Source organism: Cryptococcus neoformans, chromosome 2 (assembly GCF_000149385.1).
Source record: "Cryptococcus neoformans var. neoformans B-3501A chromosome 2, whole genome shotgun sequence".
Classification (NCBI taxonomy): Eukaryota; Fungi; Basidiomycota; class Tremellomycetes; order Tremellales; family Cryptococcaceae; genus Cryptococcus; species Cryptococcus deneoformans.
In genome coordinates, this window is record NC_009178.1 from 2,096,121 (window position 1) to 2,109,933 (window position 13,813).

Below are 13,813 nucleotides of genomic sequence, written 5' to 3' on the forward strand. Positions count from 1 at the left end.
GATATTCCTGGACATTACATAGTCTTGCGTTTGCTCACTGCTTCAATGACCGCTTCAGGTCGACGACAACAATAACGACTATTTCGAAACAACATCCTTACTTCTCCATTTTGAAACAGAACAAATACCTCCAAAGGCTGTGAAATTTAATAAAGACCTTTCGGTTTTTTCATTTACCCTATAAAAGATACAACTACTAGCGTAATCAATAAACTTTATGGACGAAGAAACCGACCTCGCTTTGTTGGTACGTGTGTTGGACAATGTGATAGGGATCATGACTGATCAGAATCATACCAGGATCAACATCTCCTCAAAACAAACCAGCTTGGGCAACGTATGACAAGTAAGAAAATGATCTTTAGTCTTGATTATGATCTAACGTCAAATAGATATACTTGGCCAGCTTGACAATAGGTTATACAGGCTAGACAAGGCCATTGTTCCGCTTGGAATTCAACCATTGACAAGGAAAGATGCCAGTACGTTTAATTTTATGGGTACGGAAACTCTGGATCTGACTTTATTGCCTGCAGATATAGACGCCCTACTCAGCTACTTGTCAGGAAAACCGGTCGCTTCGACTCCAAACTCTCGTCCAGCCGCTAACAGACAAGCTTCCACATCCAGCACTACCAAAGGCTACTCTGTGGAACCCGCTTCTGCTATTCCGCCCCATGTGACCGCTTCTACATCTTCCAAGCCCCCTTCGCGCTCCACAACCCCTACAGATGATGTCGTTCTCCTGACAAGAGGACCTGATATTATGGCCTTGGGGGAATACTTTAGTGCGCTGGATGGGGTCATCGATGATTTGGAGAGGATGTATAAAGGCTTGATGGAGGGTAGGGGTGGAGCAAGAGAAGCGGGTGTCAAAGATCTAGTCAGTGTAATTTGTTCGCCAAGCCTGAGGTTTCACTGACGAGAATGGCAGACCCAGTTGGTGGAGACTGGTTTCAGGTCGATGACACAACTTTTCTTGAAGCTTTCTAAAGACGGTATGGGAAGAACATTTGATGTCGATACTCTCCTCAACAACGGTCCTCCCACCCCTCCTAACCTTTTTCCATCTCTCAACACCCTTCTACCTTTGACCACAAAGATGACTGTCTATCTAAATCCTGCAAACCCTACTCCAAAGACTCTGAGTATTATCCAGCCCATATTTGAAGATGCCGTTTCCCAATTCGCAAGGCTGAGAGGAGATTGGATGTGCAGAAGCTTAAATGCGCTGGCGATCAAAGTGGAAGAGGCCGATGAAGGAGGCATTTGGGAAAACCAGGGTGGCAGAGGGAAAGTTGGCAATATCATGAGTATCTGGGAGGCTATTATGCACGCTGCAGAAGTGAGCTTGATCCCCATGAATAACTGCCCAAGCTGACAAGCAACAGGGGGAAACGATGCTTGCCGAGTCCCTTTTCCCCAACCACCCACCTCAAACAATCCTCACTCAGACTCTAGCATCTCCCATAACACTCGCCAATAAGGCCCTCTCTCCCACGTTATCTACTCTGAAGAAATATCTCTCCAGACATACATTCACCGCTCTCGACCTTTATGCATCTGTCTCGCGCTTATTACCGCAATGGGATCACATCATGTCTTCCTGCCTTTCACGTCTCGGTACACCCCAATCACCCGCCACCACTGAACTCGTCACTGCCCTTGATCAATCGGTTAACACTCTCCGTTCTCTCTCGCTCCGTTCATTCCCGGAGATGCTCGTTGACGTCCGTTCCGCGACGACGGAAGGGCCGCCCACTTCAGTAATCAGCGATATCACGTATTCTACAATCACTTACCTTGAGAGCTTGATGGAATATGAGCAAGTTGTGGAAGGATTGTTGGGGAAAAGCAAATCCGAGAGAAGCTGGTTAATGGGGTTGAATGAGTTGCCGAGTAATGTGAGAAGTGCAGATGAGGAGGGTGGGATCGTAAAGTTTTTCGTGGCGGATGTTTTGGGCACATTGTTGAATCACCTGCATGCAAAGGCAAAGGGGATGAAACGACCCATAGGCCAGGCTTTTTTGCTCAACAATGGTAAGTTCTATGACAATTGAAAGAAACAAAGTAACTGATCTGCCTCAAAGTCTCACATATACGTAACATGTTGATTATCCAGTCAAATTCGGATATCACCGGTCCAGGTGCCGAAGCCATGTTAAACAAGGCTGTGCGAGATGCCCGAACGTAAGTCTGTTATCATTCCCAGCATCACATCGTATACTGATCCCCCCCTTTCTTCTGGCGTAGCCAATTCATTTCCGAATTCCAATCACTCACTTCTCTTCTCACTTCAGCACCCCACTCTCACACTCAACGATTCGCCGTCCCTCAGCTGCCTACTTCAGAACGACATAACTTGAAAGAATCTTCTATTGCGTTCTTCGAGAGACTTGGCGAGCTTGAAGGGGTGATGGCGAGGTATCCGCTTAATAGGCAAGATCCAGAAATGAGAGATTCAGTGGGCAGGGAGGTGGAAGGTGTGGTGAGGAAGGGATATGAGGCGTTTGCGGCGAGATGTCAGAGTAAGGGGGCGGAGAAGTGTGAGTGCACCATCATTTGAACGTACAACACATGGTGGGCTAACATGCGACCAGATGTGAGGAGCTCACCGGATGAGGTCAGCAGAAGGGTGCAAAGCATGTTCCGCTAAATGATTCATTGTGGTTTTAATGAAGCTGCAGATATTGCTAAATGTGCATCACTTGTTTGTATGGACAGTATTCCTTCATGGCTCGAAAGGCTAGTATATGATTATCAAAAATGAGTAAGCTGCAGGCAGCGGCCACATCAAATGATGGCTATCATAAGAAGGCGATAAGCACCATGATGATGCTCACAGCACTTTACAGACCCTCCTGAGCCATGAATATTCTTTTTGAAGCTGTCCTATGACCTGTTCTAGAATATCATCGGTAGCTTCAAAAAGGTTCAAGCATCACCTTCTTCTACTTTGCGGCTGGTGCGTTCACAATAGCGTCCGCCGCGATCTGTCAAAACAGGAAACGGTGTTCGAAGGTTCTAGGCTCCTATTATACATTTCCATTAGCCTTTGGAGTCTTCCGGGGCTTTTTGGAATTCACCATGGTCCGGGTGGTAGTTGATAGGGCATAATTATCTAAATTAAGAAGAAAACGAGGTTATCTTCGCGCTTCGCTCAATTGCTATTTTTCCCACTGTGTGATCAAACTTGGATCAAGCTGGCCATCGACCGTAGGGAGTGTCAACAAGCGGACCTCCACCACGGCGACCGCCGGTAATTAAACGGCCGGTCGTCCGTCGACCATCCGTCCGTCCGCTCGTTTTTCTTGGGGGTTATACGTAGTTATACCTGCCCTGCTTGAGAAATAAAAAAAATACACAGCGTATTTGTATTCCTATAGCTGGGAGCAAAAGCAAGGGTACACATATCCTTCTCTTATATTTCCAGGAAGCTTAGGACAACGCTAGTTGGTGATCGAGCTTCTCCGCGGATCGACTCGATACAATGCCCCTCTTATTTCCCAATTTTCGAGTCCATCAAGTGTTCGGAGGTGAGCCAATTTGCTACTGATATTCATTCAAGCTAACATTTGAATCAGCCAACACTGAAGTTGGAAAAACCTTGCTCACAACTGCTTTGCTCCGGGCGTCTGCATCTCGATATGTATCGAAATCTGAAGAGCCGCGCAAAAGGGTGTTTTATTTGAAGCCCGTCAGTACTGGCCCTGACTCTGAATCAGATACGGGGTGAGAATGGATATATGGATCAATAGTAGATGATGCTGACTGCGCTAATATTTACAGCTATGTACAGCGAAACACCAAACCCTACAGCTCGTACATTTCGACACACAACTTGTATCAATATCGAGAACCTATGTCACCTCATCTTGCCGCACAGTTGGCCCCCGACCTTGTGAGCTTTATCTATAACTTGCTGGCTATGACTTAATATATGTAGCCCTTTCCGAAAACCAATGAAGAGCTTGTCAGAGGTATTGAGGCTCATGCCAATAAGTGTCTTCAACAACTTGATGGTCAGGATGGTTGCCTCTTCGTAGAGACCGCAGGCGGCGTTCATTCTCCAGCGCTCCATCCTCCGCACACCCAATCCACCTTTCTTCGATCTCTTAGGCTTCCTTCCGTTCTCGTCGCATCACCACATCTGGGAGGTATTTCAACTACCATCTCGGCTTACGAGTCTTTGCTTCTCAGAGGTTACTCTCTTTCGGCCGTCCTGTGCTTGCACGACTCCTATTACCGCAACCATACCTTCCTTGAAGAGTATTTTAGAGACCGTGGCATCGGTTACTGGACAATCAAGCCCCCACCAGAGAAGTATGGTACGGTTGAGGAAGACGGTGTGAGGTTGGAGCAATGGTACAAGGAAGTGGAGAAGAACTTTGAAGGCGAGCAAGGTGGAGGTGTGGGCGATGCGGCAAGATGGCTCGAGGAAAAGCATAAGAGGAGGATAGAGGAGCTGGGAGGGATGCCCCAAAGGACTCTTGAAAGCATCTGGTGGCCGTTTACTCAACATCAGCTGGTAAGTACATCTCAGATCAGCCGTGCTACTAACTCACTGAGAACTGTAGATCGACAAGAAGGAAGATGTTATGGTCGTCGACTCGGCTTTCGGCGATAACTTCGACTCTTACTATGCCAAGCCCGAATCTGCTCCCTCTTCCAAGAGTGAGAGCCTATTAAAGTCTTACTTTGACGGCTCCGCCAGTTGGTTCACGTATGTCCTTATTGTTGTCACATTGTCATTGTGCCTTACGATTGCCCTTAGTCAGTCCCATGGCCATGCCAATGAGCACCTCACCCTCGCGGCTGCTTCCGCTGCCGGTCGCTATGGCCACGTCCTTTTCCCTAGTGGAACCAACGCCCCTGCCCTCTCTTTAGCCGAAAAGCTCATCTCCACTGTTGGCGAGGGCTGGGCGTCACGTGTGTTTTACTCGGACAACGGAAGTACAGCTATTGAGGTCGCTTTGAAGATGGCGCTAAGGGCGGCAGGTAGGCGATACGGGTGGGATGGGGAAATGGGTGGTGATGTCGGAGTTATTGGACTAAGGGGAAGTTACCATGGTGATACTGTGAGTCCCATCCTGGTTTGGCGTGAGAATACGTGCTGAGGGGTTTTAAGATTGGGTCTATGGATGCTACTCAAGCTTCTACCTACAACAAAGCTGTAGACTGGTACAAGGGCAGAGGACACTGGTTCTCACCTCCTATGGTCCAATTTGTCAACGGTGTCCCCACTGTCCTCACTACCGGGCCTGACTCTTGGTCGCCTCTTCCTTCTTCTATCGCTTCTTCCAGCAAATCTACTCCCGATGGTTGGGCACTCGAATTCCCCTCCTTCAAGGACGTATATGACATCTCATCCCGTTCCTCTTCTCCCTTAGCCTCGTACTATCGTGCTCACATCCGATCAACTCTTGAACGATTAGTCAAGGAAGGCAAGAAGTTTGGTGCACTCGTCATGGAGCCAACATGTCTTGGAGCGGGAGGTATGGTGTTCGTCGACCCTTTGTTCCAATCATGCATGATTGAAGTCGTCAGAGCGAGCGGGGACCTATTCGCTGGAGAGAAATGGGATGGCGGATCGTTTGAACAAGAGTTGGAGGGGCTGAAGAGAAGGTCTGGCGCGGAGTGGCAGGGTCTTCCTGTTTTGTATGACGAAGGTGAGCAATCGATGCCGTAGAACCAGACTCTTTTGGCTTATTGGATCGATAGTGTTCTCCGGTTTGCACCGTTTCGGCTATAACTCTGCCGCTACGGTTCTTGGCCACACTCCTGATATCTCCGCTTACGCCAAAATTCTTACTGGTGGCCTCCTTCCTCTGTCCACCACCCTCGCTTCTCCATCCATATTCTCGGCATTTCTGTCACCTGACAAGGTCGACGCCCTTTTGCACGGTCATTCATACACTGCTAACCCAATCGGATGTGCCGTGGCGCTAGAGGCGATGAAACTTACAACTAACTATGAGGCCAAGGGCGGATGGCAAGGCGAGAAGAACATGTGGGGAGTTAAGAAGGGCGTTGAAGGGAGATGGAGTTTCTGGAAGAAGGAATTTGTTGAGGATATCAGTCGGGCTGAAGGTGTTAAGGGTGCTATGGCTATGGGGACCGTATTTGCTATCGAGCTGCAAGATGATGAGAACGGTGAGCTAGCTCTATCTCTTGAATGTTTTGTTATCTGACAGACCGTCGCAGATTACTCTTCCCACGCGGCTCTCGACTTCCTTACCGCACTCCGTCAAGTCGTTGTCACCCCTTCGTCATCTGATGCCGCTGCAGAGGACATCGTTCCTTTCTCTCCTTTCCAAATCCACTCTCGTCCCCTCGGTAACGTGGTGTACATAATAACGAGCTTGTGGACCAAGCCAGACGTTATGAGAGCAATGGAGAATGTCATCCTGAACAAGCTTACCAAGAGGACTCAATGATTGAATAAAATAGAAGACTAGAGAATTCTATGCATCAAGGGATATCATTGACCTTCGACATTATGCCATTATCAGTGTTCAACAATCAAGACAATAAAGAAAGATAGTAACCACTGAGTCATGCATTCCAGCATGTTCATCGGAATAGTTTTAGTTCACCCGATTGAAAAACAAAATCGATCTGGCTCTCCTCATATCAGCACTAATCACGCCATAGCCCATGGCCATCTACTCGTTTCTAAATCTCCTATAGGCATATATTCAGTCTAATCTTTCTCGAGTCCGGTGTGTCTAGGTGCCTTCCGGCCATGTCTTCGACCTCCAGTGGCAATCCTCCTTCAACCTAGACGTACCTCTCTCACACACGCCCACTAATAGGTGCCCGGCGGTCATATTGAAGTCTTTATCGCTAAGTTAGAGAGCATGACTAACCATTAAATATCCCAGTATTTCGTAACTCAACCAAATCTTCCGTAAGAATTTCCAAAAATATAAATCTTGGGCGGACGAGGTGAGAACATCTGTGCGGTGCGATGACGGTGGTAGAGGGAGTAATTCATTTTCTGCTTCTATACATTGAAAAGAATACCAGTCAGTTAGTACTAGTCAATCAATGACCAGCCAAATGACAACATGCACCAGTGGCTGCCAGTTGTTTGTGACATGATAACAGGATCGCTCCTTCTCCCCTTGGGTGAGTTTGGAAAAGCGAACGAACGAACTCAGTCTCACTGCCTTTCAGTTTGTCGTCTCTTCCTCCTATCGGTACTCCGGTGTTGCGGTGTCCCGATCCCACTTATTTTTATGTTTACGTAACGTGATCTGTAAGAGATGGCAACCAAACATGACACAAGAACACGACCTCTGGAATGTCCAGCCACATTACATCCACATCGCCACTCCATCTTACATCTTGGCTGGTATCTAAGCCGAGTAGAAGTTATTCGCGACCATTTATAACGATATTTAACGGACACCTTTTAGTTCAAGCCCGTTTCAAGACGTAGAATCCATTCGATACAGCCGAAATGGCACAATCTATAGAGCCACTCCGCTCGCAGTCCTCGACATCACTGTACAAGCTATACAATGGACCAAACGGCGGTATCAACAGCAATCAAATTGCTGAAGAAGAATTGCAAGATCCGAGATTGAATTACTGCAATGCTTTTTGGGGACCGGGGGATAGAGGGTTCGATGTTATCATGGCGAGACTGAGAGGAGCAGGGCGGACGGTTGAGGAATTGAGAGCATTCTGGAAGGAACGGTGAGTCAGGTCAATATTTTTAATGCCAAAAGCTGAGACTCTGGCCATAGCGCTGCTATTGAGGACGAGTACGCGAAAAAGCTTAACAAGCTGTCTCGTTTCTCCTTGGGTAAAGATGAAATTGGTGATCTGGCAGATTCTCTCCAACATTTGCTCTCTGAAACAGCTCAGCAAGCATCCTACCATTCGTCATTGAGTAACGAAATACGCCAAACTGTGGAAAATCCCTCGGCAGAACTGGGCATGCGGATGTCAAACTTGAAGAAGGGTCTTCAGGCAGCGGTGGAGAAAGCGCATAAGAACAAGGGGTTGCAAGAAGGTCACGTACAAAAGGTGAGTTAAACATATGCAGAGGTCATACTCCATTAGGATTAATCGGTTTACAGGCCCGAGATCGATACGAGCAAGACTGTCTCAAGCTCAACTCTTACACCGCTCAATCTTCACTCACTCAAGGCAAGGAATTGGAGAAGTTGCATACCAAATTGGACCGAGTAAGGCAGACGATTGGATCGAACGAAAACGACTTTAGGCAATTTGTGAAGGTATTGGAAGTAACCCATCAGAAGTGGGAGCAAGAATGGAAGAACTTCTGTGACGTAAGTCGATGCTTTGTGGTTGACGAAGAGGCTGATGGGAAGCTAGCATGTACAAGACCTCGAAGAAGACAGAATGGCGATCACAAAAGATCTTATGTGGGTCTATGCCAATGCTGTGTCGCAAGTGTGCGTTGAAGACGACAGTGTGAGTTTGATGTCGCTATTGCGGATTTCGCTTATGGCGATTTAGTCATGTGAGCGGATTAGAGAGAAGCTTGAGCAGTTTGAGCCAATCAACGACATCGTTAACTTTGCCAAGGGATGGGGTACTGGTGATATGATTCCTGGTATGTTTCCTCTATGTCCCCGGAAAAGGTGTCTGATACTGTCTTAGATCCCCCTCGTTTCATCAACTATTCTGCCGGGGAATCTTATCCTACCCAAGCCACATTTCATGTCGCACAATTTATGCGAATTTCGGCCAAGCCTCCTATGCCAATCGCCTCTCGCGAATCGACTAGGGAAATACAGCGAGAGCAGACTCCTGAACCGGAGCTGGAGCCGCAACCAACAACTGAGCCGCAGCCTGAGATTGCAAAGGAGCGAGAGCAGCCATCAGCCAAGTCGGGTGTCAATGGTATCTCTGATGGTTTGATTAGAACTACGCTGAAAGACGGACCAGTCTCCGCTCCAACTGCGCTTGAACCAGAAGCCCCCAAAGTTCCATTCGGTGGAGTTGCCCTTCCCGGAATGTCAGCCACCTCCCCTGCTTCTCAAGGCGACTCTTCAAAGTATAACCCTACGCCTCCACCTCCTGTTCCGGCTATCTTGACTATGCCCGAGCCGCGTGTCCCCTCACGTCAAGGACCTCCTTCACCTAGGAAGAATATCAATGACGAAGAAGACCCTATGGCAAAGGCATTGGCCGATCTGCGTCGGGACCCTCCACCTCCTGGAAGCGTCAGGCGTAATGCATCTCACAGGCGAGCAGAGAGTGCGGTATCTGCTGCTGGGTCTGTGAGAAGCAGCATGTATGGCCATGGAATCAAGTCTCCAGTTTCTCCTGCCCCTAACCGCATGTCGTTCCAGCAGAATGCTCCCGCCCAATCACGATCTCCACCTATCGATTCGACCCTCTCTCCTCCCCCTGGAGGCCATACGGCCGCCGCTCTCGCCAAGTCCATGGACGAATTCCGACAACAATCATCCCGCGGACCTGAAAGCAAGCGCCAAAGCGTCAATTACTCCAACTTCGCAGATGATGTTGTCGGCTCTCACCCTACCTCTCGACCTACTACGCCTTCCTTCCATCCCGCCTCCCCTCGGGCACCTTCACCCGCGATGATGCAAGCTCCCAAACAGCCGGCGACCCATATTGCAGATGAGGTCCTTTCGCAGTACCATCAAGCCTTCCCTGGTGAACGTGAGACGAGATCAAGGTCTCGTGCTGGCTCCATCATGTCCAATGTTTCTAGAAACTCATATATTGAGCAGCAACAGCATCAACAAGCTCCCCCGTCACCTGGTGTTCAGCCTAGACGAGGGTTCGTTGGCATAGGAGCTGGCAATGCCGCACGGAGCCCGAGCCCGCAACCTCCTGTCTTCCATTCACCGGATCCTAGCCCTGTCATAACTTCTGGTACATTGGGGCCTCAAAATTTGGGTATCTCTTTGGATGCCAAGGGTGGCGTGGCGCAGGACACTATGGCGGAGCAGTATAGGAGGCAATATCAGCAGCAACAGGCTCAAGCCCAAGCTCAGCAACCGGCTGCTCAGCCGACCCAAGTAACTGCTCCCCAGATGGGCAGCTATCCTGGACAACGAACTTCACAGTATGGTGTCTCTGCGTCCGGCTCTTCCCCTACTCCTGCTGCTGCGCCCGCAGGCTACGGACCAGCTTACGGACAGCCTTCAGCAACTAATTCTTCTGTTATGGGTCCGCCGGCCATCTCAGGCAATAGACCAGTGTCGGGCTACGGACAGCAGCAACAACCTCCTTCTCAGCAGGCTTATGCCTCTCAAGCGCAATCTCAGGCTCCACAGGCTTTTAACCAAACTGCCCAGCCTGCATACAATCAGTACTCCTCTACCACTCAGCACCAACCTTCGCCATACCTTCAACAGCAGAACCAGGCGCCTCAACCTAACTATTCTCAGCGCCCTCCTTCTGTATACGGACAAAGTAATGCCTATGGTGGACGCGGCCCATCTCCTCAACCTCAGCCACCCGCTATGCAACCATCTCAGCAATCATATCAGTCTGGTCAACCATATGGTCGTTCACTGAGCCCATCCCCTGCGATGGGGCAAGGATATGGGTACCAAGCTAGCCCACAACAGCCGCAAGGATACGTACAACAACACCAACAGCAGAGAACGCCTAGTCCGCAGCCGAACCAGCCCCCGCCTAATATGGTCCCTACAGGACAATGGTCGACTACCGGACTCCCTGTCATGTTCTGTGAGTGCTTATTCTGATCTGATCATGAGTTGCACTGATGAGCGATACAGATGTCAAGGCGCTTTATGACTACAGTGCTCAAACTGCTGCCGAGTTTGATTTCCAGGCAGGTGATATCATTGCCGTCACTAGCACCCCAGAGGACGGATGGTGGTCTGGAGAGTTGCTGGATGAAGCTAGAAGGACGCCTGGAAGGACCGATTTCCCCAGTAATTTGTGAGTTGTCGGATCGTTTATAAAGGCCAGTTTACTAATGATTATGTAGCGTGACGTTGTTCTAAGCAATGATCTAATGTTAATTTCTTGATGAAATGATGATTGCATATATAGCCAGACCTGTTTACGGAGTGTGGCTGTTTAACGTCGTTTTGCGACCGTGGTTATAGTACGATAGGAGACATTACGAGTCCTGTATTCCTGACACCCAAGTGAATAATGTATACATGAGTCCACAATCGAACACCGGTTCTACATAGATATATGGATGAGAAATTACTTTCTGAACTTTTGGGGTTTTCGAGCGTTCTTCTCTTTTCTCTGTGGTACAATGACCCGTTAGCAAAGTTCAAAATATCGCAAGTCGCAGTACAACGAACCTTTTGCGCGATTTCCCTCTGTTTCCTGATATCCATTGCAGATTTGAGCCCAGAGGACTGCTTGATCCCCTTCTTGCCAGGCTTTCCAGGAGACTTCTGCTTGAAATCGTCCTTGCCCTTACCCGTGCCCTTGCTCTTTCCTTGATCCTTCCTACCCTTTCCACCAGCATCCTCTCCCCCATCTCCATCTTCTGCCTTTCTCTTCTGTCCCGGTGGTCCATGTCTTCCCCTCCTGCCACCTCCCAAAGCCAGAGCCTCCACCGGCCCATCAGGCATATGCCTTCTCTTCGATTTCCATTCCTGATACTTGCCACTACTATAACTAGCAGGCAACAATGCACCACTTTCGCTTTTGATCATCTTTTCTCCATCAGCACTACCATTTTTCTTGATAAACTTGTGTTTCTTCCTGTCCCAACTGAGTTGACTGGCCTTTTGGGCTTTCGGTCCTGTACCTTCATCGGCAGTCATATCAGTGATCGCGCCAGAAAGAGATTCGACGCCAGATTTGAGAGAGTAACCCTTTTCAGCTTCCGCTCCGCGTTGGGTATGGTCGAGGTAGAAGGAAGGGTCTTTAAAATTCTTGCTAGGAAGTTGAGGTGCGGGAAGCTCTTTCACGGGGGCCTTCTCCATACCGCTCGCTGTACTCTTCTCTGCTTCAGCCTTTGAGACTCGTTTCTGCCTCTCGTCGACTGTCTTTCTCCTCTTCTTCATGATAATCGCGCTCTCACTCTCGCGTTTTCCGACTTCGAACACAGTTTCAGACGGTGTGAACGCTGCCACTTTGGCGAGTAATCTAGCCTTTTCTTCATTCACCTCAACCTCCATCGCATCCTCAAACATGTCATCAATTCGGGGAGGATTATTACTGAGAGCGGAAGCGAGAGATTTCGCTTGACGATAAGACGTGGGATTGGCTTTAGTACGAGAACGTTCAAACATGCCTTGACCTTTGCGCATGACGTTACGCAAAGCAGTAATATGGGGTGCAGTTTCGTCAAGGTTATGGAAAACGTACTCGACATTCTCACTAAGCTGCTCAATAGGGAGTGAACGCAGAACGTCTGCGGGTTCGCCCATACGCTCCGTGCCGAGGAAGGTATGGAGGTCGCAGAGGTAAGGGAAATCTTCCTTGACGATGAGGGAGTACGCGGTACCTTTTCGACCGGCTCGTGCCGTACGACCGACACGATGAACAAAGATACGAGGACCAGCAGGGAAATCATAGTTGATGACATGGTCCATGATGGGGATATCGAGACCACGGGCAGCCACGTCTGTGACGACGAGGACATCGGATTGATGACTACGGAAACCGGCAAGTTGCTGCTGACGGGCAACTTGGTCGAGGGAACTGTAAATGAGAGAGGTGCGGTACCCGGTCGTACGTAAAAGCTCGGCGACATAGTCGACGTGGTGCTTGGTAGCTACAAAGACGATAGCCTGAGGGGCAGAAGAGGGATCGGCAGGCTCAGGTTGATTGGGTTTGCCAATGACTTCTCTCAAAAGAACAAGTAAAGACGCTTCCTTTTCTCCGGGTTTGACAGAGAAGAATTTGAGGGCGAGATCAGGTGAGATCTTTTGCTCGGCATCAAGACGAACAAGGAGAGGGTTCACGAGACCGGCCTTTGCGAATTCGGCCACGGATGAGGGGAGAGTAGCAGAGAACAACAGGTTTTGACGGGTCGAAGGGAGACGATGAAGGATTTCTTGAAGTTGGACATCGAAACCCATTTCAAAAAGTCTGTCGGCTTCATCATAGATGACCGTTTGGAGGTGTCGAAGGTCCATGTGCATTTCAACGATAAGATGGAGGAATCGACCCGGAGTTGCAATCACACTGTTTTCGTTAGCACACTTTTTATAGAGAACGACAGGAAATTACTTACATATCAGGGTTGGAGGACATCTTTTCAAACTGAGCGTCCATTCCTTCACCACCAATGATGAGGGCCCATCTCAGTCCCTCTTTACCCTTGCCTTCCTCATCTTCCTCGTCTTCATTCTTGTTCTTTCCTTTTCCCTTGCCCTTGTTCATCCCTCTAGCAAGATCCTTTCCGACAGTATAGATCTGCACCGCCAACTCTCGACTCGGACAGAGAATTAAAGCTCTTGGGCCCTGTCCATGGTGTGTCGATCCAGTTCTTTGAAGAAGAGGAATAAGGTACGCCAAAGTTTTACCAGAACCGGTCCTGGCCATACCAAGGATATCCCTCGGTGGAGTGGAGAGAGCGGGAGGGATAGCTGCTCTTTGGATAGGCGTTGGGGTCTTGAATTTGCGTATCAACAAGGAGCGGATGAGGTCGGGTCCAACATCTGTGCGAGTGTGAGCTCGTGGTGATGGAGGAGCAGGAGGATGTATGGGTGTACGTACTGAGAGCGCGCCATTGACCGCCTGGACCTGATGTCTTCTCTTTTACCTCTCCATCTGCCGTTGTCTCGAGTGCCCATGAGGGAGTTATCGCTGCCATTTCGCCCGCTTGAATCTGGATAGAGAAGATGAATGGTGAACT

General features: G+C 49.1%; 4 protein-coding genes across 4 annotated transcripts; 3 read left to right on the plus strand and 1 right to left on the minus strand.

The window, feature by feature from the left end:
* Positions 1-217: 217 nt before the first annotated feature.
* On the plus strand, positions 218-2,656 carry CNBB5060 (hypothetical protein; the record flags this gene model as incomplete). The annotated part of the gene is made up of 9 exons (XM_771885.1): positions 218-247; positions 301-346; positions 393-482; positions 537-883; positions 935-1,345; positions 1,386-2,040; positions 2,091-2,190; positions 2,254-2,546; positions 2,601-2,656. The coding sequence occupies 9 exons, from the start codon at positions 218-220 to the stop codon at positions 2,654-2,656; spliced, it is 2,028 nt and encodes a 675-aa protein (XP_776978.1).
* An 834-nt stretch (positions 2,657-3,490) lies between these two features.
* On the plus strand, positions 3,491-6,437 carry CNBB5070 (hypothetical protein; the record flags this gene model as incomplete). The annotated part of the gene is made up of 9 exons (XM_771886.1): positions 3,491-3,536; positions 3,585-3,732; positions 3,790-3,901; positions 3,947-4,528; positions 4,578-4,723; positions 4,775-5,078; positions 5,129-5,669; positions 5,722-6,153; positions 6,205-6,437. 9 exons carry the CDS (start codon positions 3,491-3,493, stop codon positions 6,435-6,437), a joined length of 2,544 nt encoding a protein of 847 aa, XP_776979.1.
* A 1,028-nt stretch (positions 6,438-7,465) lies between these two features.
* Positions 7,466-10,985, plus strand: CNBB5080 (hypothetical protein; the record flags this gene model as incomplete). Its single annotated transcript, XM_771887.1, has 8 exons — positions 7,466-7,704; positions 7,755-8,037; positions 8,091-8,303; positions 8,350-8,448; positions 8,494-8,590; positions 8,638-10,704; positions 10,755-10,920; positions 10,970-10,985. 8 exons carry the CDS (start codon positions 7,466-7,468, stop codon positions 10,983-10,985), a joined length of 3,180 nt encoding a protein of 1,059 aa, XP_776980.1.
* A 211-nt stretch (positions 10,986-11,196) lies between these two features.
* CNBB5090 (hypothetical protein) lies at positions 11,197-13,771 on the minus strand (the record flags this gene model as incomplete). The annotated part of the gene is made up of 4 exons (XM_771888.1): positions 11,197-11,241; positions 11,301-13,140; positions 13,190-13,616; positions 13,675-13,771. The coding sequence occupies 4 exons, from the start codon at positions 13,769-13,771 to the stop codon at positions 11,197-11,199; spliced, it is 2,409 nt and encodes an 802-aa protein (XP_776981.1).
* Positions 13,772-13,813: the final 42 nt, after the last annotated feature.